General features: G+C 42.3%; 1 protein-coding gene across 3 annotated transcripts in view; it reads left to right on the top strand.

Moving 5' to 3' along the window:
• Positions 1-23,824, top strand: part of FLRT2 (fibronectin leucine rich transmembrane protein 2) — a 98,572-nt gene extending 74,748 nt beyond the window's left edge. For all 3 annotated transcript variants that reach the window (XM_084864010.1, XM_084864009.1, XM_084864011.1), the window contains one exon: positions 16,976-23,824. In XM_084864010.1, the coding sequence (XP_084720136.1) occupies positions 17,418-19,415 (1,998 nt within the window). In that variant the 5' untranslated portion in view covers positions 16,976-17,417 and the 3' untranslated portion in view covers positions 19,416-23,824. The remainder of the gene's footprint in view (positions 1-16,975) is intronic.
• The last annotated feature ends 351 nt before the right edge of the window (positions 23,825-24,175 follow it).

Raw genomic sequence — 24,175 nt, 5'->3', positions numbered from 1 at the left:
TTTCCACATGAGTAACTCCATTTTGGTACTCTTATTTTATTGCTTTACAGAATATTTGTTATGATTATATAATTATAGTACAAAAGCATAATATGGTTTGGATCTCTTGGTAAACAGTCAGGAGTATGTGCTAAAGTGCTTGAAGAATACCCGAGCAGCCACTAACACAGAGATTTCTGCTATATTGATCAAAATATTGATCAAGTGGAATGTTAGTAAGAAACTTTCTGCTACACATAGGCCACCTACTATATTGTGTAATCTTGGGGAAATGACTTAAACATTTTACCCCTCAATTTCTACATCACTAAAATTTAATATGATAATAATGTCCATCTCATAGGGTTGCCATGAGAATTAAATGAGTTGGCAAACCTCAAGCATTGGCCTTGTGCATTTCATTGTTTCACACCGTATTTAGTATGTTAGCTACTATTATTCTGAATTCCTTCCTTGGTAGACTATGGCAGTGTCTCTAGAACAGTTTTTCATTATTGACTCTTATAAGGAGGTTGTTTATTTTTCGCTCATGACATTTTAATACAGTAGATGTGTATGTGTTTATGTTCCATGTGGAGGATCATACACTCATTATATCTAAGGTTTTCTTCTCTATTCCCCAAGTCTCAATTTTTACCCCTTAGAGATGATATGGCCCTTGTTGAGAATGTATGATCTATGGGATTTCAGATGGTGTCTCCCCACCCAAGGCATCAGTACTATGTGTGATTGGGGTTGACTCTTGAAAATACAGGGTTGAACAAGTTTTGGCTTGGGAGTTTGCTCTCTCCTCCCATGATGTTTCTCACCTGAGATGTTGACTTAGAGGACCCAGGAAAGGATGGAGGCACAGCAATGATTTTTAGAGTCTGAAAAGGCAATTAGTCAGTTGTTACTACATTTCCTAACAGTTTTAATTTTTTGTTAATGGACTGTCATTGAAGATAGGAAGTCATTATTCATTGGCCTGAAAAGTAGGGGGTGGTTGGATTCTTGGAACTGCTTGGGGTATGACCCTGGCACCTGAGGAAAGGTTTTCAGCTCCAAGAATGAGCAGTGGTTCTGGGGAGGCCTGGAAGCTGAAATTAGATTCACAGTGAATGTCCAGAATGAAGACTTTCCTTCAGTTTATGAACAAATTCTGCTGCGAGAGTTCAGTGTGAGGTTTCTTAATCACCTTGTCTTATGATTGGGTGTGGTGTATTTTTATTTTACACTCAATAATCAACTACTGAAGTTTGCAAATCTCTGTATTTTTATATGGACACCATTCAGATTGGATTAAGTCCCACCCAAATGACCTCATTTTAACTGAATCACCTCTTTACAGACCCTGTATCCATATATGGCCACATTCTCAGATACTGAGGGTTAGGATTTAAACAAATGAGTTAGGGGGACACAATTCAGTCTATAGTTATCTGCCTTATAGTGGGCATTCAACAATGAATGAATTAATGAATTAATTAATTTTTGCTAAATTTGTTAAATAAGCAATTCTATCAATGCTAGTACTTGTGAGTTATTAATACATTTATTAAAATGTATATTTCTTTCAGCCTGAAGATAATGCTTAGGAGATAAAATTACATGGTGATATTTCTATTTATTCAATGATTCATCATGTGAAGAGCCACACCATCAGCCTCCTGCCCAGACATTGGTAGGGCCCTGGGCAAGTTTTAGAGAGAGGCCCACCATAGCTCTCATCTTTCAGAAATTATAAATCATATCAATACATTGTTTAAAAAGTATGCCCAGTTCTCCTGTGACTGATCTGTCTTTCAGAATGTTCTAGAAGGCCAGGCAGGTTTGCCTTTAGAATTTTCTCAAAGTCTACCATGTTCTGCATGGAAAGTGGCAGCACAGAGAGAACTAGTCCCAAGCCTCTTTCCCCCCTGAGGAGGTTCCATCCTCAGCTTTAAGGAACCTTACACACACACACACCACCACCACCACCACCACCACCAGATCTGCATTCTTCTTTCTCCAGAAAAGGGGCCTACAGATGTCATAACCTTAGAAGGAAGGACCCAGGGGAGAAGCTCAACCTGGTCCAGGGAGAAGGATTGGGCAGGAAATTCTGGAGCCTGGCTACTTAGAACCTATCCTAGAAGGGGCTCTCTAGGCTTTGGACAGTCATGCCCCATTGGCCCTGTGCACACCTTGCACAAATGGGAGGGTGTGGGTCATAGTTCTGGGGGTGGTACTGCGGTCAGTTTCAGATCCTTCAGGATCTCCCACTGGTTTTCAGATTATTCCCATGATCTGATTTCCATGAAGACTGAGCAAGAGAGTCAGAGGGACAGATATTCTGAGAAAACCCTGGCTCAGGGCTTGGCCACATCCAAAAGCAGCTAAGGGGGGGACACCTCAGAATTTATTTCATTAAGTCTTGACCCTACATATTCATAGTTTCTGCACCCATGAGAACCCCAAAGGACCATCTTATCACTTGTGAGGGGACTTGGGTCTATAAACGTGTGAACAGGTTTCAAGTAAAAGCAGGCAATGGGTGGGCTCCTGACCCCTTGGTGGAGGGGGGGGGGGGCGCAACCTGACCCCTACAGATGCTCATTAGTGACACAGCTGTGTCAAACCCTGGAGTGCACAGCACTAGTGACGGTTTTGTCATGAGGCTTATTAAAAGCCACTTTTTCAAATTATCTATGGTTGTTTGCCAGGCTGTGCTTATAGCTTCAGAACAAGAAGTCAATGCTTTTCTTCACCACATAGAATAATTTATAGGTAGGGAGCAATTTACTTGCTAGGGAACAGCGGGTGGTCTGTGCCTTTCCCAGTGGAAGGGCCATTATGCTAAGTGGGGTGGCAGGCTTTAGCTCTCCCCACAGAAGGGGAGAGACCCTTGGAATTAATCACATGGCTGTCTTTACCCAGCATGGGTATCTCACTTTGTCATCAAAGTTCTCGTTTAGTCAAAGCTGTATTTCTTTTATTTATTTATTATTCATACATTAACTACTTCCAAAGAGAATTCAGAACAACTGCAAAAATGTGCCTGTGTGTGTGTGTGTGTGTGGTGGGGGGTAGTTGGGTGGGGGGGGGGGTTGGTATATATATATATATATATATATACCATATATGGGGAGGCTCTCTGAAACAGGACATTTGAAGAGAAAATTCTGAGAAGATGAGTTTGGAGCTTGCTTTTCCTCCTCAAGCTCTTTTTCTAGATATAATGTTGTTTGAGTTCAATGCTACTTTCCTGGCCCATTATCTTTCAACTCTGCTGTACATTCAAGTGGGTGCTTTTGCTCTTTATCTTTAACCATAACTCCCCTGTTCTAGTCCATTTAAGTGTTAGCTTCCCATTACCCTTAGAATAAAATCCAGGTGGTTTTCCAAAGTCATGGGGCTTGGTTTGAGCAGGCCCATCAGAACCTGAGGTTCTCCACTCACCCTACTCCTCACAGGTCATCCCCCGCCGTATTGGTCCTTCCTGGTTTTCTTCCTTTACCTCTTTGCACATGCTCTTACTTAGGCCTGCCTGTTGCCTTAGCTCTCTCCTTCCATGCATTGTCCTTCCTTGTCTTGGATCCCCAGCAGCAGTTCCTCATTCTCTTGGAATCCCATTGTACCTGATGGCAACCTTGACCACCATATCTAAATCCATGCCTCCAGCCTCCCAATATTCGCTGACATAATTCATTATGTCCTTCAAGACATGGCTCTCAGATTTATTATGTCTAGTCTTAGGTCTATTGTTTTTCTTTAACTTTTTTTTTTTCAGTCTTGCTTTCTAAACATCACTTTCCTCACAGTAGGGGCTTTGTGTTGGTCACCTTGCAGCTCAAGGGCCTTACACTGTGTCAGGCATAAAGCAGCCATCCAGCAATTGTTGGATGAATGAATGAATGTGAAGCTCTAGATTTTTGGGAATGATCTGATACACTTCACTTGAATTAGAAGGCCTGCCAAGAATATTTGCCTGTTGAGAGGGTAGCATTGTAATTTAAATAAATTGGTTTATAATTATAAAATTTTAAGTGTCAGGAAACTGGTGAGAAAAGGTTTTAGAGGCAACAGAGGCCAGTTGTGATTTTAGCTAAGGAAGGAATAAGTAATCCAATCTGAACTCAATCTCAATAACTTCAATCTGATTATCACCCCAAACTTCACATTACTCCATAAAATTTCAGATTTTGGTTTTCTTCACAGTTGATTAGAACTCTTTTCTGGACAGCTATCATGTAGCTGAGACAAAGATAAGAAACCAGTCAAAACTATCTTCTCATGTGACTCATGTGTGAGTATGTGTACGAGTGTGTGACTGTGTGCATTGTGTGAGTGTGCACATGTATGTTAAGAGACCATCTTTCTGCTGTGTTGCCTCCCTCTGCTGGCAGCTATGTGCACAGAGACCTGGGTGGCATGGACTGAGCCATACCTTAACTTGCTTTTCTTAAAATAAAAAAGAAGAAGAAAGTTATGTTTTTCTGATTTGTGTGTATATGTGGAGGTGGGGTGGGTTCTTTTTAGAAACAATATCTTTAAGGTAATACAAGCATCTTGCATTTGGGTAAAGTTTGAAACCTGTTCTGCCCCTAAGTGAAAGCAGTGCTCTGACTGTATGAAAATCTAGAAGGATCTGCTCAGATGTTTAAATGCCTCTGTGTTTGGGAAACATATTTCAGAATTCTTTCCAATGAGAAAGCCCACCAGTATAGGTTTTTTATAGGTAGCTTTTACACTCATTTTTCTTTTTACTGTTTTCCTTTGAATTGTTTCTTATGTGCTCTCTGTAGCTACAATGGATATCATACGGATGCTTCTGATCAGGGGTTTTATTTTAAGTCTTGAAAATCAATTGATTTTATTTTAACTCACACATGATCATGTCTCAGGGGAGAGAGATCTCCTTGAGGGAAGGAGAGGTCAAGGGTATGAAATAAATATTTTTAATTTGGTTTTTGTCACCTAAATCCAGAAATAGTTCCCTGAACATGGTCTGACACCTCAGCATGAAAGGCGTTCTGAAGACAAGCTGCACATAAAGTCTATTTATTCAGTGAGGGAATTTTATAGCATTTACATTCAGAACATCCCTATGATACCGATATAGGATGAAGAAATGAATTTTTCATATTTTAGGCTCAAAATCAGATAACTTACCTGGAAATGCACACTGTGTAATTGCATTCCATGTGCTGATCAATATCACTGACTGAAATCTGTATTCTTTTTGTGAAGAAGACATCCAATGACCTGTGTCATTATACAGATATCCTGTATACGGCAATATTTTTATAGGAAAGAAGGTCACATTTATATTTGGGGCTTCAGTTTATATTTTTCACAAGGTTTTTTTTTATTTTTTTATTTTTTTGCTTATAAACACTTTATTTTTATTTATTTTATTTGTATTTAACTTATTGTGGTGACATTGGTTAATAGAATTATATAGGATTCAGGCGTACAGTTCTATAATTCATTATCTGTATACTGTATTGTGTTCACCATTCCAAGTCCAGTCTTCTTCCATCACCACTTATCCCCTTATTTACCCTCTTTAACCTACACCTACCCATTTTTCCCTTTCTCTCTGGTAATTACCATACTGTTGTTTGTGCCTATGAGTGTTTTTTTTTTCTTTCTTCTTTTTGATTTTTTTTCTTAGTCCATTCATCCTTTTTCACCTAGCCCCCCAAAACCTCTCCCCTCTGACAGCTGTCAGTCTCTTCTCTGTATCCATGAATCCATTTCTATTTTGTTAGTTAATTGTGTTCATTAGATTTCACAAATATGTGAAAATGTATGGTGATTTTCTTTCTCTGACTATCTTATTTTACTTAGTATAATAGTATACTATTCGGGTCCATTCGTGCTGTTGCAAAAAGTAAGATTTCCTTATATTTTAATAGCCCTGTAATTTTCCATTGTGTAAATGTACCACGGTTTTTTTACCCACTCATCTACTGATGGGCATTTAGGCTGTTTCCAGATATTGGCTATGGCAAATAATGCTAAAATGAACATAGGGGCGCATATATTCTTCAAAATTAGTGCAGAAGTGTTTTTATAGCTCTCAAAGGCACAGGCTTATTTTGTATTGGTTCTAACTCTGGAGCAATACAGCACAGTTCAACTGTCACAGTGAATTTATGCAAATATGTAAGCCATTTGTATTATATGAACAGAAACATGTATTTTTTTGTGTGTGTGTGTTGTAAATTATAAGACTCAAATTCAGGTCATAAACATCATTGAACTACAGTGTTTTTGTCCACGATGGTAAGACATACCTTTCAGCAAATGAAATTTGCTGTGGGTCAGACTGACCCATGTCAGCAGTACTGTAGGTCAATAAAGGCACATAATTTGATGTGATTTTGTAAAACAAAAATAGTGCTGTCGTAATTGCAATTATTTTCCAGTTGCATTTCTGCACCTTTTTCTAAGGGCATTGAGCTTCTTTGCATTCAGGGACTATTCACCCTATTCTCCATCTATCCCTCAATCTCTCTGGACAGGTTAGTGTAGCTTGAACCCCTTGAAGTCTGTTCTGAGATATTAATCTTTTTAAAAAAATATATTTTATTGATTTTGTACAGAGAGGAAGGGAGAGAGATAGAGAGTTAGAAACATCGATGGGAGAGAGTCATCCATCAGCTGCCTCTCGCACACCTCCTACTGGGGATATGCCCGCAACCAAGGTACATGCCCTTGACCGGAATCGAACCCAGGACCTTTCAGTCCCCAAGCCGACACTCTATCCACTGAGCCAAACCGGTTTCGGCAATGAGATATTAATCTTGATGATTCTTTTTGGGACCTCAGACTGAAAATGTCAAAGAGATTTTACAGAGTGCCTCTTCCAACAAAGTAATCATCTGACTCTTTCATTCGTTCTACAAACACTTCTGGAATGCCAGCCATGTGCTGCTCTAGGCTCCAGGAAAACAATAGTGAGTAAAAACAGAGCCATCTTCTAGCTGCATGAAGCTTACAAGGAGGCATAATGAGAGTTAGGAGCAAGGCTCTCCAGCCCACACCCAAGTTCAAGTATCATCCCTGTCACTTACCTGCTGATTGGCTCTGGAGAAGCTATTTAACTTCAAAATGACCACTGCATTCCTTCTTTGGGAGCAATAACAATATAAAATGCATTACTTTATTATGAGTCAGTGCATGTAAAGTTATTAAAAATATCTGAAAATATAAATGCTAAATTGGAAGTGATTTTGAAACCCCAAAGAGAATAAGTCCAGGGGTGCTGGAATGTATAGGTAAGGAGTTGAGAGGACTGTCTAGGATGGAGATTTAAATAAATGATTTATTTGCATAAGATGATAATTTAAGCTTAATGCTTGGAGACCATTTCTTACAGAGGGAAAGAAAGACCAATGCCTGGACCCCAGCTTCCTGGACTCACACCGAATGGCTAGAATTGAAGAGGGGGAGCCTGCAGAATAGGAAATAGTGGGAAGAGTGGGAAGAAAACCAGCACACTAGATGTCATAGCAACAAAGGAATGACAATGTTTCTAGAAGGGCATGCACAACAAGTTAAATGGTGCTGGGGGCTCAAGCAGGGGGAAGACAGGCCACACCCTTTGCATTTTGCAACCTGGGGCTGAAGGTTGGCATCAGTGAGAGATGCTTGTGGGAAACTAGGGCACAAACCAGTGTGGGCTGTGATGGTGAGAGATGGGTGGGAGGTGAGTAAACAGATATTAATGACGGACTAATCGTTTTAGGAATTTGGCAAAAAGAAAGGAGAGGAATATGACAACAGCTGGGGGATGGGACTTGGGGATTATTTTTAAGTTAAAATACTGGAAGTGTGAGAGTAGATCCAGTTTTAGAGCAAGAGGTTGTGCACACAGGGAAGGAGGAGGTAGATAATTATGTTCTGGAGAGGCCTGGAGAGAGAGGGCTCTAGGGGAATAAACATGTGGTCAATATTTAAAGAAAAGAAAGTGGGTACAGAGTCAGGTAGACTCATATGTTTGGCAACAAATCTCTGTTCTATGCTAACATAACTTCCTTCTAATATAGAAAGGGAGGGAAGAAGAGAGAGGCAGGATGACTTATTCTCTCCTTCTGCACTCTGAGTAAATGCTGGGAGATTACACTTGGGTGCATAGTCAGATGGGGACACTCAACGTTTAGAATGACCCCTGCCTGTTTGAACTGTAGAATGGAAGATAGAAGAAGAAACCTTTCAGACTTTCTGGAGTTAAGCTCTCTTTCTGGAATTGCCTGGACACTGTCTTTTGTGGAGTTAAAGCAGATCTAGCAACATTTCCCTTAAGTTTTCTCTTTAATGGATTACTGATGCTACTTTCTACAGATATTTTTCCTTTGAAATTCAAGGAACTCATGATACCTCTGATGTCTCATCCTTCGTGGTTGGTCTACATAAGGTGGCCATGTGTTGGGCACTTGGTGAATAGGTTCACCTTCAACAGCTTTTTCCACAGTGGGTACACATCAAGACCTTCTCAAGCTATAGAATTTAGGACTCTGGCACTGAGGTAGGCAAGGACACCTTGTTGTCTGTCTTGCTGCCATCCTGTATGCATCTGTCAAGTCTTTTAGACACTCCTAATCTTTGGCACCTCGGTGCTGCCCTTTGGCTAGGTAGCCAGGCCCCTGGTTTCCCACTCCCTGCAGTAGTCTGTGGAGAGTGAATCATGGTACCTACTTCATTACCCTCCACCTGTACACAAGTCCAACTTGGAAGTGTTACCTTTTTCAAGTGTCAGGCAACTGCTAGTTTTATAAATGTAAATAAGGAGGAAGGGCCTTCATTTTTTACAGAGAAGTAGGTGTTGGTTTTGATACCATTATAATTAACAGCATTCATAACATCACACCTGAAGCTAGTATTTTCTTACAGGAAATTTATAATACCATTCTCTACCCAAACCACCTATATGGCTTCAAGTAATTTATTTTCTTTATGTGGACTTCATTCAAAGTTGATATACATGTTTCTTATGGGTTGTTGTGGAATTAATTAAATAAAACATTAAAATAATTTGAGAATTAAAAAGAGCTTTATGTTGCCGAAACCGGTTTGGCTCAGTGGATAGAGCATCAGCCTGTGGACCGAAAGGTACCAGGTTCGATTCCGGTGAAGGGCATGTACCTTGGTTGCCGGCACATCCGCAGTGGGGGGTGTGCAGGAGGCAGCTGATAGATGTTTCTAACTCTCTATCTCTCTCCCTTCCTCTCTGTAAAAAAATCAATAAATATATTTTAAAAAAGAGCTTTATGCAAAGAGTTATGTGATCTGGCATGGACCTCTTTTCAATACTAGGGGTGGTGCCATGGTTCTTTCTAGCAACTATTTCTATGCCTGGCAGGGAGTGGGAATGCCCCCAAGTATTTGCTGGGCTGTACTTGGTGCTGGTCAGACCACATTGTGTTTTTTCACCCCATTCTGGGTGACACATATCAAGAAAAATATTACCAGGGAAGGGTTTACCATTGCTAAGAGTCCAAAAGACATGGAAGAAACAAAACATTTACATAGGAAAGGAGAAGATCTCAGAGACCCAATAAGCATCTCCACTATTTGCAGGGATAATGGATGGAAAGGTGTATGTGTGAATCTCCAAAGGAAAGAATTGTGATCAAAACAGCAATTAAAAGGTAGAGGAGTGTAACACTGGATGGATTCAAACAAACCAACTCTCTACCAATTAGAGACAAAAGCTCTGGAATAAGAGTCTTTTGTTACTTTTCATTTTTTATTGAGGTAAAAATTGGTATATAACATTATATAAATTCAGGGGTACGGCATGTAATTTGGCATCAGATGCACTATAAAGTAATCGCCACCAAAAGTCTATTTTCCATTTTCATCATACAATTGACTCTGTTCACTCATCTTGTCCCTTTCCCAGCCAGCACTATTCCCGTCTAGTAATCATCAATGTTCTCTTTACCCATAAGCTTGGTATGGTTTGGTTTTAGATTCTGCGTATGAGTAAAATCATCTGGTATTCATCTTTGTCTGACTTATTTACTCAGTATAATACCCTCAAGGTCCATCCTTGTTGTTAACAATGGCAAGATTTCATTTTTCTTTCTTTTTTTTTTGTGGCTGAGTAGTATTCCATTGTTGTTATAATTGCTTTTTAAGGAGGACTGACCAGCACATAATTAGTAAGTGTTTTCCATATCTTAGGTAATTTTCTAGGTGATTTATAGTCTGACAATTGCTTAAACAGTGAGAGATTAATATGACCATTTTCTCCAGTTTACATACAAATTCATTACGGCACAGGGAGGTAAAGCAAGGTGCCCAGGTTAGCATAGCTGATAAGTGGGGAAGCTGTTCAGGTCCACTGTCCTTAGAGCCAGCTCTTGTTCATTATACCATCTGTACCTCTCTCAAATGACACTTTCTTGAGTTTACTTAATCCCTGCTTAGCACTCTTAGTTACTTTATATGCATTATAATCAGTCTTCCCAACAATTTTATAACCATGGCTTATTATCCTCTCTTGAGATGAAGAAAGTGAGATTCAGAGAGGTTAAATCAAGGGCCCATTGTCATGCTATTAATGAGTGGCTGAGCTGTGATCAAAGCTGAATTCTGCCTCCCAGCCCTTTGCTCACATGTTGATTTGATCCAGAAGAGAGAAAGACCAGTTGTCTCAATGCTCTGAAAGCAATTTCTGATAGTGGGTGTCTGGTTAGTGGAACCTTAAAGTGTCTAATCATCAGACCCAAATGGGGAAAGTTGATAAAATGTACATGCCCAGTCCTCTTTGAAGACCCATCAAACCAGAATCTGCAGGGGTTCGACCCAGAAATCTTCAATTTTCATTACCTTCACCTGGTGTTTTGGATAACTCTTGGGGTTGGGGAATCGCTGGATCAGATGCTGGGAAAAATATCATACAGAGATGAGAGTCTAAGAAATGATCTCTTTTTCATGCCTGAAACAGGAGCTGCTCAGTATCTGTTTCTTTGAGCAAATGAATGGATGAATAAATGAACTTTAATGAACTCTTTGAAATGGTTTGAAAGTATGTAGATTAGCTGTAGTTCATTCTTTATGGACCATGTATGTTTTTATTTCCTTTAATTCAATTGCTGTGGTCTCAGTAAAGTTCTCCTGTGTTAGAGCTTATTCACCATTGGGTTTGTCCAAGACTCTAAAGGCTCAGTCTGCAGTTTAGATTATGCAGATTTTAATGGACCTAGGGGATGGTCAGTAGGAGCTCCTTAGTGGATTGTGAGATTTAGAGCAGCCTGTGGCAGTGATGGATGTGTCTTCAAAGTGTATGCATTTGAATTTGTAACATTGGTTGCTTGTTCTAAGCTTATCCCTATTATTTGAACCAACTGCATTGGAAATCTTGGGAGAACAACTCTTCAAATGTGTTAGAAAGTTTTATGCTTGCCGGGAGAATAGGTTTTTTTGGTCAAATTTTAATGTTTTCAATTCTAGATGGACCGGAGCCAGGAAATTGTCAACTGTTAAATAAAGTGTTTCCTTTCTTTCCTTCCCTCCTTCTCTCTTCTCTTCTTTCTCTCTCTTTGTCTTAGCAAAGAAAAATATTTGCCTAATGAGAAACGTTAAGGGGCTTGGTAGAGGTTCAGTGAATGAGATGGAAAAGTGATTTCAAGTGAGGGGGTGACTATTGTTATATTTTCCTCCAAATTCCTCTGCTAATCCCCACATCTTGGCCAGCTAACTATAGCGCTCTCCTGATTGTCGTATGCACAGTATTTATAACCTCTTCTCAGGAATGTGGAAATGTGCTCAAGATCTAAGATTGCTTTAGTGCTTCCAGATTGCGACAAAGACATTTGTAGTGTCGGAAGGCCTGTGGATCCTGCACCTGCGTGCGTCTGATTTTAAAGCACAAACTACCTAACTCCAGAAGCTCTGAGTCCCACGGATCCTAGGAAACTTCCAGGAGAATCCCTCTCCACGTGAGCTTTTGCATCAGTACCGCATCATACGCCCTGTGCTGTCTGCTCACAATCCAGCCAATGCTGAACCCATTAAGATTTTATTAGGTTTGTCCGAGTATCATTATATCATGCCATGGCCAGTGCTTATGGACAGTTCCTATGTTCTGAACTATGATTTTTATAGCCTGAGTTTATTAAGCGCTCCTGGAATAGAGGCTCCTGGAATTAATTAAAAAGAAATCTTCTCAGGCAGCACTAGGAGGGAAACACCTTACGGAAAGCTTTTCCATGATTTGTGTGCTTGGAGTCTAAGTTCCCATGAACAGTGTTACAGTGAAGTGGCCAGAAGAACTGCTGTTACTGTCATCTTCAACGCATTGGCAGGGCCAGGTCTTGCTGTCTCCAGAGAGCGGTGGTTGCTCATTGATTTACACCCAGGGTTTTGAAATGGAGTTTTCTGCTTTTAAATACAAATTTATGTTTTTACCTAGTGCCTTCCATGGAGCCAGTCCTCATAATCTCCAGTTTCCTGGAGGGGAAACATAGTTAATGCAGCATTTAAACAAATAGGGAAAGAGAAAAAGAAAAGCCACAGCTTTTGCTCTCAATATTTGAAATCCATTCTGTGAAGCAACATCTTTTTATTCCCAGCAGTAGAGACTTTCAATGAAAAGGCCAGTGATGCCGAAACCATTTTGGCTCAGTGGACTGCGGACTGAAGAGTCCCAGGTTCGATTCTGGTCAAGGGCATGTACTTTGGTTTTGGGCACATCCCCAATGGGGAGTATGGAGGAGGCAGCTGGTCATTGTTCCTCTCTCATCAATGTTTCTAGCTATCACTCTCCCTTCCTCTCTGTAAAAAAATCAATAAAGTATATTAAAACAAGAAAAGAAATGGCCAGTGATTGAAACATGGGGTTGTTTATGATCTTCTAGAAACTGGACTACCTCAGTGAGGAGCAGACAGAGTTGGGACAAAGGGCTGTGCAGACCAAGTTTTGTTCTTTTTCTCAGCTGGGCTGAGTGTTGCCTCTTGACCAACATTAAAACCAACTTGGATCCATGTGCAGAACTTCTTGAATCTTCCCCTGTTTGCAGCTTATCTTTCAGGTTGTCACATAGGTGATCCTTCCCCATTAGTGTGTTTTGCCTGATAACCCATGGGATAGGTTACTGCTCTTTACATGGTACCATAATTCTCAGATGCCCCAAAGTTGGTGCTTTTTAAGCAATACCTCAATTCCCTGCTTAGCCAGCATTCTCCACTCACTAAACTTTAAGCCTCACAAAAAACACATCAGCTCTGTAACAAGACTGCACCTCATTCTAGTGCCCAGTCAATACTGGTTGAGGAAATGAACGCAAAACATACTGTATTTTCAGTGTGTGTGGCAAGGTGCATGTTTAGGTTTTGTTCATTAGAAAGTGACCTTTAATTTTCTCTGTAAAATCAGAATAATAATGTCAACCCTTCTAGATGCTCAGATGATGGGGCAGGTCAATGTTCCTCAACTTGAAAAGATGTGCATCCTGGGGGACATTTATGTGGCAATTTCTGGAAACATGTTTGGGTGGTTATGGCAGTTCCATAACAAAAGAATCATGGGGCTCAACGTGCCAATAGTTCTGAGGTTGAGAAATCCTGGGGTAAGAGAATGGGCACAGGTGGTGCCAGATCAAAGGTGATTTTATTTTGCTTTATATACTGGAGTTTACCTCTTTGGATAGTACCAATAAAAAGTACACAGAGAAGAAGTTTATAATTACTATGTTTTTGCAATGTGTCAGGCACTCTATAAGCTTTTCATATTATCAAACTTAATTCTCTCAAGAGTGCTGTGAGTTAGGAACTCTTTTCTCTTATGGGGAGACTGAGACTTAAAAGGTTAAGTTATCCAGAGTCCTACGGCCACTGAGGGTCAGAGATAGGATGGGAACTCAAGGCCCTGTCTTTTGACTATGGCTCCATACTACTTTCTCTGTAATTATCTCCAGCTTGAGATCTAACAAGGTTTCTGCCTTCAGTATTCAGTAGGACTTAGAGCTGAAAATATAGAGGACATTTTAGCTTACTGAAATTCAAAAATGTCTTTTTCTGTGTGTTTGTGATTTTATACTTGCACTGTTTTGCACAAAGACACAGTATATTGGCTGACATACTATGAAGGCTGTTGTTGATCCAAGGATGAGAAAAACAGTCTACCGTGCACTGCTATTTTGCGGGGTTCCCAGGAAGCTCAGCAAAAACCCTGAGAGCTTGTCATTTCAAATTGCACTTGTCATAGCTGATCAGCACATTGTGATCTAGACGGGACTTTTCTCCGAGGAAGGCGGATACCCAGTAACGTTTGCCCTGCAATTCTGTGAGGAGTCCTCCTCAGGATGGAATCCTTGTCTCATGCAATTAGAAAAGAAGCACTCCTGAGTAGCATGACCTGCAAGGGCAAAGGCCTGGGGCAGAGGGACTTACTCTGCTTCCTGCAGAGGACACAGCTCAGGCAGGTGGAAAATTTCCAATTTGGGTACATAATGACAGTCCAGGTCCAGTCCTGAACACTTTGTTCACTCCCAGTGATTATGGCCTAGAGGCTGTTAGCTGAGGAACGCTCAAGTAAATTCTGTCACCCTCAAGTATTGGTTTATTGTTTCTCAGGCCCTAAAATCTTGGCTAGTCAGCACAGTTAAGCATCTACTGTTGTTATAGGAACTGACTGAGAGACCCTGGGGCAGCTGTTTTTCCCTTTTAGGAAAGTTTTATTCACTGTGGGTTACTTCCACACTTGGAAGCTTCCTGTGGAGGACACAGAAACACTAGATTTTATTCTTTTAGTCTCCGTTTCCTACCTCTTTTGAAGAGTAAGTGCTAATAGCACTGCACAGTTTTTTGTCCTTCAATAAAGCATGCAAGTGGACTCTTCTGATTACAAATGACTCAGACCAGACATAGGGCTTGTCATTCAGATAAACACTCTTCAGGTGTCCGCTAAGGCCAGGTGACATATGTTGTCACTGCACTGCCCCACCTATAAAATGTCATTTGCATGTCAGATGTAATTTGAGAGTATCTCTTGGGGACAGATGTAGGTAGTAAGCCTTATGCCTGTACTTTTCTTAAAAGAGTCATTGGACATCACTACATCCACTCACTTTGCATGTAATAAATTAAAACTGAATGAGTAAGTGAGATGGCACTGTGTGTAGGACAGTGCTTCGATTTCAATGTGTATACCAGGGGCTCTCACTAACGTGTAGGTCAAGGTGATGGTTCTGGACCAAGGGTCATACTTGAGTAGCAGGCTGTTGGGGAATATTGAGATGGTTTGAACATTTGAAACCTGAGCTAAGGAAGGCACCAAGCGTATGACATTAAACTCATTTTTCCTTTTCTACCCTTAGTTGTATTCTTTAAACATTGAGCGATTTTGCTAGAGGGGATAGCTGCTGTTCAGTGACAAACCATATATCTGTAAGTTTAACAAGTTAAATGATGTCTGATTTTTTTTAATAAAGTAACACATCCATCTGTTTATGCCTAGAAAGAGACCCCCACCCTCAGATAACACCCCCTTTTTTTAAAGAACAGGTTTCTGAACAATAAGTAATCAATCTGACCATTTTGGTCATGAAAGGCATTTTTAGATGGTTCACCATCTTTTAAATTATAGAAGACATTTACAATATCCTTGACACTTCAATAGCACTTACAAATCTGTTTGGTTTTTAATTATGTTTCTAAAGATAGCTAAGAGAATGATTTCAAATAGTCCCTCCATGCATTTTGATATGTTATTTCAATCTCTGGATATTGGTGAGAATTAAGAGACTCATAGCTTTCCATGTCCTGTCATGTTAGCATAGAAAATCAAATCTGACACGTTTCAATTAGCTCCTTTACCTCTCTGATCTCAAAACAGATGAGACACGTCCTGGAGCATGAAGGCACGGTTGCTATCCGTGGGTTGCCTTCATTTCCACAGCAGTGTCTTTTATCCTGTCAAAGTCCTTCTTTAAAAGTAGGAAAAACTCATAGTTGGGAAGAAGGTTCTGCTGTTGAAAAATAATGTATTCCCAATCAGGAGCTCTGCAACCCTCGAAGGAATCACAGTGGCATATCTCATCTGTACTTGGAGGTCCCAAAAGAAGGATAAGTGAAAATGTTATGGACTGGAGTTTGGTCATTCTAATTGGTAACTTGGATGTAAACTGTTTTGGAGAAAGACAAAGGATGAGAAGAAGCAAGAAATGGGGAAGGAATGTCTTCTCTCTGCCGTCACTCATCCATTGGCACCTTATGTTTATTGTGCTTCAGTACAGTGTCAGATCCAAAGGCTGCATCTTTAGCCTGGCCATGGCGGCTCAGTGGTTGAATGTTGACCTATGATCCAGGAGGTTATGGTCCAATTCCCAGTTGGGGCACATGCTTGGATTATGGACTCAATCCTCAGTAGGATTGAGGAAGCAGGAACCATCCAATCAATGATTCTCATCATTGATGTTCCTATCTTTCTCTCCCTCTCTGAAATCAATAAAAAAATTAAATACATACGCACACACACACACACACACACCCATAGGCTGCATCTTTCTAAATGACTTTGTCAGTCCCTATTTTGCATTGGTTTATTTATAACTCAAAAGGGTTTCACATCGTTTTCCCTTAAAAATATCATTAGTTCCTCGTTCACTTGTCTCATCTTGCAAACAAGACTTGGACAAGTTGGATTTGTAGGTGACCTCCATATTTGGTTCAGTGGGTTCAGCAGTGTGCCTATCTATTTTGATATGCAAAAAGGTACCGAAGAGAAGGTGCTGATTGCGATTGTAAAATGCACAATCTGATCATCTGTAGCGAGAGATAACAGTATGATTTTGTTTGGAAGATAATTGAGTCATTTTCATTTCTTGAATACCTTCGCAAGGAAATCGTTCTTACTTAAAGTGCCACTTAATGCCAATCACCTGCCTCTAGTCATTTAGTCCCAATTACATCATTCTTGAAAGGTGTACAATCAGGTCAACGCTTCTCCCATTACTTCCCTTAACTGACTTTTTTTCTCTCTACTTCCCTACAACAGGTTGCAGATTGAGCTTAACCGAGAAGTTCATAGGCTGACTAACGCTGACCGGAACTACTACCGGAGAAGGGTCTTCCGCCTGCCCAGCTGGGCCCCTATTGAGCGCTCATAACTTGGCTTCCTTAGTTGCCTGTGCAGAAAATTATTGCTTGGAGCGTCTATATAGAAAATTTTCTCTATTGAATTTTTGTTCCTTTGTTTTAATTTTAATTTTTATTTTTTGCACATGGAGGACAATAGCAAGGAGGGCACCACAGGTTGATAAGACCAGACTGGGCCACAGGGAGATCCTTCCACCGTGGGCCTTTGGGACTTTTTCTCTGGTTGGATTTCTGGACTGTAACAGACCCCATCCATTTTGTTTTGATATATTTTTCCCCCTTCTTCTTCTTCATCTTTTTCTTTTGCCCAGCACATTGTATTTGATTTCTGTACTTCAGCAATGGGCCTGCAGACCACACGGTGGCCCAGCCATGGGGCCTTTCTCCTGAAATCCTGGCTTCTCATTTCCCTGGGGCTCTGTTCACAAGTGTCCAAAGTCTCGGCGTGCCCCAGTGTGTGCCGCTGCGACCGCAACTTCGTCTACTGCAACGAGCGCAGCCTGACCTCAGTGCCTCTTGGGATCCCGGAGGGCGTAACCGTGCTCTACCTCCACAACAACCAAATCAACAACGCGGGCTTCCCTGCGGAACTGCACAACGTCCAGTCGGTGCACACGGTCTACCTGTACGGCAACCAGCTGGACGAGTTCCCCATGAACCTCCCCAAGAACGTCCGCGTCCTCCACTTGCAGGAGAACAACATCCAGACCATCTCGCGGGTGGCCCTGGCCCAGCTCCTGAAGCTGGAGGAGCTGCACCTGGATGACAACTCCATCTCCACGGTGGGCGTGGAGGACGGGGCCTTCCGGGAGGCGGTCAGCCTCAAGCTGCTGTTTCTCTCCAAGAACCACCTGAGCAGCGTCCCCGTGGGGCTGCCCGTGGACCTGCAGGAGCTGCGGGTGGACGAGAACCGGATCGCCGTCATCTCGGACATGGCCTTCCAGAACCTCACGAGCCTGGAGCGGCTCATCGTGGACGGCAACCTCCTGACCAACAAGGGCATCGCCGACGGCACCTTCGGCCACCTCACCAGGCTCAAGGAGTTCTCCATGGTGAGGAACTCGCTTTCCCACCCGCCGCCCGACCTCCCGGGCGCGCACCTGCTCCGGCTGTACCTGCAGGACAACCAGATCACCCACATCCCCCTGACGGCCTTCGCCCACCTCCGCAAGCTGGAGCGCCTGGACATCTCCAACAACCGGCTGCGCGCCTTGACCCGCGGGGTCTTCGACAGCCTCTCCAACCTGAAGCAGCTCACGGCGCGCAACAACCCGTGGCTCTGCGACTGCGGCATCAAGTGGGTCACCGAGTGGCTCAAGTACATCCCTCCCTCCCTCAACGTGCGCGGCTTCATGTGCCAGGGGCCCGAGCAGGTGCGGGGGATGGCTGTCAGGGAGCTGAATCTGAATCTCCTGTCGTGTCCCACCACGACCCCAGGCCTGCCCGTCTTCACCCCGGCTCCCAGCACCGCTGCTCCGACCACTGAGCCGCCCACGCCCTCCGCCCCCACCCCCGGCAGGAGCTACCCGCCTCCGACCCCCACCGCCTCCAAGGTCCCCACGTTGCCCGACGAGGACGGGGACGGCAGAGAGAGGGGTACCCCGCCTCTGTCGGAGCGCCTCCAGCTGTCGGTGCATTTCGTGAATGACACGTCCATCCAGGTCAGCTGGCTGTCCCTCTTCGCCGTGATGGCCTACAAGCTCACGTGGGTGAAGATGGGCCACAGCCTGGTCGGGGGCATCGTGCAGGAGCGCATCGTGAGCGGGGAGAAGCAGCACCTGAGCCTGGTCCACCTGGAGCCCAGGTCCACCTACCGCATCTGCCTGGTGCCCCTGGACGCGTTCAACCACCGGGCGGCGGAGGACACCGTGTGCTCCGAGGTCACCACGCTCGCCTCGTATCTGAACAACGGCAGCAGCAGCAACACGGCCTCCAGCCACGAGCAGACGACGACGCCCCACAGCCTGGGCTCCCCGTTCCTGCTGGCGGGCCTGATCGGGGGCGCCGTGATCTTCGTGCTCGTGGCCCTGCTGGGCGTCTTCTGCTGGCACATGCACAAGAAGGGGCGCTACACGTCCCAGAAGTGGAAGTACAACCGCGGCCGGCGGAAAGACGACTACTGCGAGGCGGGCACCAAGAAGGACAACTCCATCCTAGAGATGACGGAGACCAGCTTCCAGATCGTCTCCTTAAATAACGATCAGCTCCTTAAAGGAGATTTCCGACTGCAGCCCATTTACACCCCGAACGGGGGCATCAGTTACACGGACTGCCACATCCCCAACAACATGCGATACTGCAACAGCAGCGTGCCAGACCTGGAGCACTGCCACACGTGACGGCCTGGCCCGCGGGGACCCTCCCGGGAACACACACACACACACCCACACACACACACACACACACACACACACACACACACCGTGTGTGTGTGCGGCCTAGAGACACGCAGATTACATTTGATAAATGTTCCTCAGATGCGTTTGTGCATTTGAATACTCTGTAATTTATACGGTGTACTATATAATGGGATTTAAAAAAAAAAGTGCTATCTTTTCTATTTCAAGTTAATTACAGACGGTTTTGTAACTCTTTTGCTTTTTAAAAATCTTACAAAAAATATATCTATAGTCGCTGAAGTACTGTACAGGGTGGTACAAAAGAGAACCCAACGCCAAGGCGAGAGAGAGAACCAGTGATTTCTTCCTTCTGATGCACATTCACCACTTTGCTGTTGACGCTGTCAGGACACATGTCTTTTCCTAGAGCTGGTGGTCAGACGAAAGGGGCCCTGCAAATGGACTCATCGGGGTAGGAGACATTAATGGGGGTCAAGCAAAGGATGGCCCAGATATGTTCATGCTATCTCTAAACTTCCTGGTCTGGAAGAAAAGTTTTTTTAAAAAATGCCAAAATATAAGAAAGGAGGTAGTTACCCTGAGTTGACCCAAAGCAGGAAATGGAGAGAGCATCACCAGGAAGGCAGTTCCTGTGAGATGCCTTAACCCAAATGGGCGGCATCAAGAAAATGAGGCGAGTTTTGAACAGACCCTCAAACCTGGGGGTTGATGTTCAGACCAGGAACTTTAAAAAAAATCACTCCTCGTGCTTCCCTGGTCCTATGTGATGACAGAGTTAGAGACCCGAGTCTGATTCGACTCATCTTCAGGGACATGTACAATGTCCCAACAAGATTTCCCTTTAGAAGTGTTACAATTCAAAGTATATGTCAGGTTGAATCACATTCAACAGAGATATATTCTAGAATACTTTTTTTAGAAGAGGCTAATAAAAAATAATGGGAAGATTATATTGAATGGAATTATTTTTGATAATGAGAATTATTTGGTAGAGTCACTGCAGCTATGTCAACATGATATTGAGACAAACAAGGGGTCATCAATGTTTGGAATAGACTAAAACAGCTCGGCAGTTAAAAATTATCGATACTCTTCAGGACAAAAGCAAGAGATCAGTGGTTCTGCTATACGGTCAACTGCCTTTGTTAGTATCATGTTGAAATAGCTTGAACTAATACCTTTAACCCCTGGCAAATTCTTGTCTTCCAGTCACCTCACCTATATTTTCATAATTAGCTGTTTATGCTGTTTGTTTTTCTCCCTGCTCTGCTCAAAATTTGAAAGAAAATTATGGATGCCAGTTTTGGTTGCACAAAATATCCATATATATTTTAAGACGTATACTAATTTTCACCGCTAATAATTCTATGAGGACACATCAAAACTGAACAAAAATGCATTTAAAACAAACAAACAATACTGAGTTTTCTCCTTGGACTGACTTTGATTCTGTCCCATTTTGAAGTTTTATTTATTCCTTTTCAATCTTGGATGTTCCTCTTCTTTGGGAATTGCAGAGGGATAATCAATCTTATATTAACATGATAACAGATGAAAAATGAACAAGTCAGAGAGCCAAGTTTTTCCCCTAATCTTGGCAGGGCTGGGCACAGAGCGGAGGGCATAAAGAAGAGAGGGATGTCCGTGCTTCAATCTGGACCATTTTGAGGCAATGCCCATCTTCACAAAGCATATATAATTTCCTCCTTTCAATCCTTTAGATTTAGAAGGGCTATAGATCTCATATATCCTCTGAAAAAAATATACCCTGGAAAAAATTTTTTGCAAAGGCAAATTTAGGCATTTCACTCTGTTGCATATTTTCTCTACCACTGGCCATTATTTTAGGGACCCAGAAATTTAATGTCACAATCATTTTGTGCTTGCACTCACTCACACACACATTCTCTCTCTGTCACCCACTTTCAACAAAATCAAACTGTGATGTGTCTTCTTTGTACGTTTAGGTATACAATGCTATGCAAGTTTTTCTTTCTAGTAAGAGCTTTATTTTCTTTAATCATATAGCCCCCACTTATATGTTTTAGCCTTCCTTCTTCCTCAGAATAAGCAGAAAACATAATGGATGATATCATATTATAGACACAAGAATGGAAACTGTGCAGTCCGTGGAGCTGAAATTAACTATGAATTAATTGAATTAATTCTACAGTGATTTTGATTTCCATTTTAGTTGATTAGCTAGTGAGTTTTGGCTGTTGCTTTTCTAGAATGAGGCCCACACAGTGAAGGGATGAGACAGTCTGTGCAGGTGGTCAGTAAAAGCAGTGAACCGCCTCAACTTCAGGACAATGACATGGGGTTTTGTGTATTCAACTGGATAATTCACTCCCACCGCCCCCCTCACCTTGGCTGTGTAGATAAAACTGTGTTCAAATGATGGTACTTGGACTTTTGAGTTGTTTTTTCTTTTATTCACCGAATAATCACTCTTATTTATTTGCGTTGTGTGTCTAATCCCTAGTGGGATATTTGGCTGCTAAAATGATTTACTCTGGGCCAAGGTTGGAGAGGTTCTTTCACATCTTATGGGATTCACAGGATCATTTGGGGCTTAATGGGTATATTGGGAACTAGTCCTGTGAAATGGTTAGGATGATCGCAAAAGGCTCTGTTGCTAGAAGATGCTCCTGAAGAGAGATAATCTGGTTACATCTTGTAGTGCAACATGACAAAGATGGCTAAAATGGAAAGCAGACCCCATTTGTAATCACATACCTGAGGCGCTCACCTACACCAAGGTGAGAAACACATCATGGGATGTGTAATATGGTATGTGTTTTAGGAAAACTGCTCAACAACCATCAGTGGTAGCTTATGCTTCGAGGTATTTGGGCCTGTTTTGCTGGCATCGTTATGTATTCTGAGGAGTTCAGTCCACAGTCAAAGTTGAAGGTGCAGGCCAAGACGGTGAGCAAAGCCACACCCACTGGCTTGTAAAGAGCTGATGCTGTCTGACCAAGTGAGATGATTTCAGAGAGTAGGCCACCAGCATGCAGAAGAGACTCTTAAGAAAGAGGCATAGTCATGATCATAGAGATATTACTGACCACCATTCATGTCCAGGGTCATCATTCATACCTGCTTGTTTAAGGAAATGTGTTTGATCATGGAGGGACCCTGGACTTTCCTCAAAACTACCAGACTCATTAGTGGCCCATCACATGGGACAGTCACAGGCAGAGACTGGGAGACTGGACTGTGTTCCCCTCGTTCTACCCATGAGAAATATTGCAATTTCTAATTTTCTGGATGTTGGTTGAAAATACACTAAAATTTCCCCTGCCCTGAGGTTAAAAAAAAAAAAAAAAAAGGTGTCATTTTACCAGTCTGGTAAGACAATATTAATGAAGTAGCTAATATTACAGATCCATTTTCTACCAGTGCAGATTTTAATGGTCTCAGACATTTTACAGGAGTCAGAACTTCCCCACTGAGGACATGCTCTTCATGTGAGCAGAACATTCATTCCTAACACAGGGAGCAGAGGTGGTCCTGCAGGCCATAGCAAACTTTGACAGTGAAGTGGTTACTTTCCATTGACTTCTTTGTTCATAACGTCCTTCTCTAACCCATCACAAGGAGACATTACGCTTCACTTTAGAAGGTGAGAATAACTTTGCTCATGACTTACCTTTCCAGCTGCCTGAGAAAGCGAAACAGGAAAGAGTGCCCAATTGGGAAAGAGATATATACACACAACAAACAAAAGACCCCTTCCAGTCCTCAATTCTGTCAAACCTTGCCTGAGGCTCTTATGTTTCACACAAAGCTCTAATACAGAAAGCTGTCATGTACATCCTTCTCTGATGTCTACAGCAGGATAGAAAGATAGTACTGGCGAGGGGGGATGCTTGTCACTGAGTGTGGGGAGAACGTTTTTGTACACATATGACACTGTTGTTAGAATACACAAATCATGTCATTTTACTAAGCGCCTCGTTTACCTAGCAGCACACCCACCAGAAGAGCACAAAGCAAGGCCATCACAACAGGCATTTTTAAACAAGTGTAAAACACGTGTGTGCACACACAAACGCACACGCTGGGTCATTTGTAGAGAGATGGGATGTCAGATTTATATCATTTCGGAGGCAGGATGAAGGCGTGGCCACTGTGTGTCCCTCAGAGGACCAGCATGTCTTCACTGAGTGTTAACCCTGATGATGTGTTATTGTTTGAATCATATGTTGATTTGCTTCTGTTCCCGTGAGTACTCGCTGACAAGGGACTGCAAGGGGCTGGAAGATTCTGCATCGCTCACCCTCTGAGACCTACCATGTCGCACACTTTGTTAACTACAAATTCACTCTACACTATACAGTACCTTGTTGATATATTCAGTAAAGGCTTATTTTAAAAGAAAACCACATTGTGTTTATCTGAGTACATTTGTTGGGTTACAGCCAATGCTTGTTAATGGTAGAGAAACGAGAGATGGTTCTAGATCATACAGGAAGAGGGCAGGAATGAAGGGGAGAATAGGATTTTTGTTCTCTCCTAACCTTGAAGACAGTGTTGGTGTTTTAAGATCATTTGACTCTAGTCATGTAAGGGTTTTACATGAAATCTTCATGTTCTCTTCTATTAAATCATGCATTCCTAAAAATATATTTAAAATGTAAACACATACTTTGAGCATATTATTTTGTATTTGTGAAGCCTATGTTGTTTAGCATATAGGTAAACACCAGTGTAGTTATCTAATCAGAGTAGTC

This window comes from Pipistrellus hanaki (genome assembly GCF_964339955.1).
Source record: "Pipistrellus hanaki genome assembly, chromosome: 1".
Classification (NCBI taxonomy): Eukaryota; Metazoa; Chordata; class Mammalia; order Chiroptera; family Vespertilionidae; genus Pipistrellus; species Pipistrellus hanaki.
The sequence above is the reverse complement of the archived record's forward strand: the minus strand, read 5'-3'. Positions and strand labels throughout refer to the sequence as shown.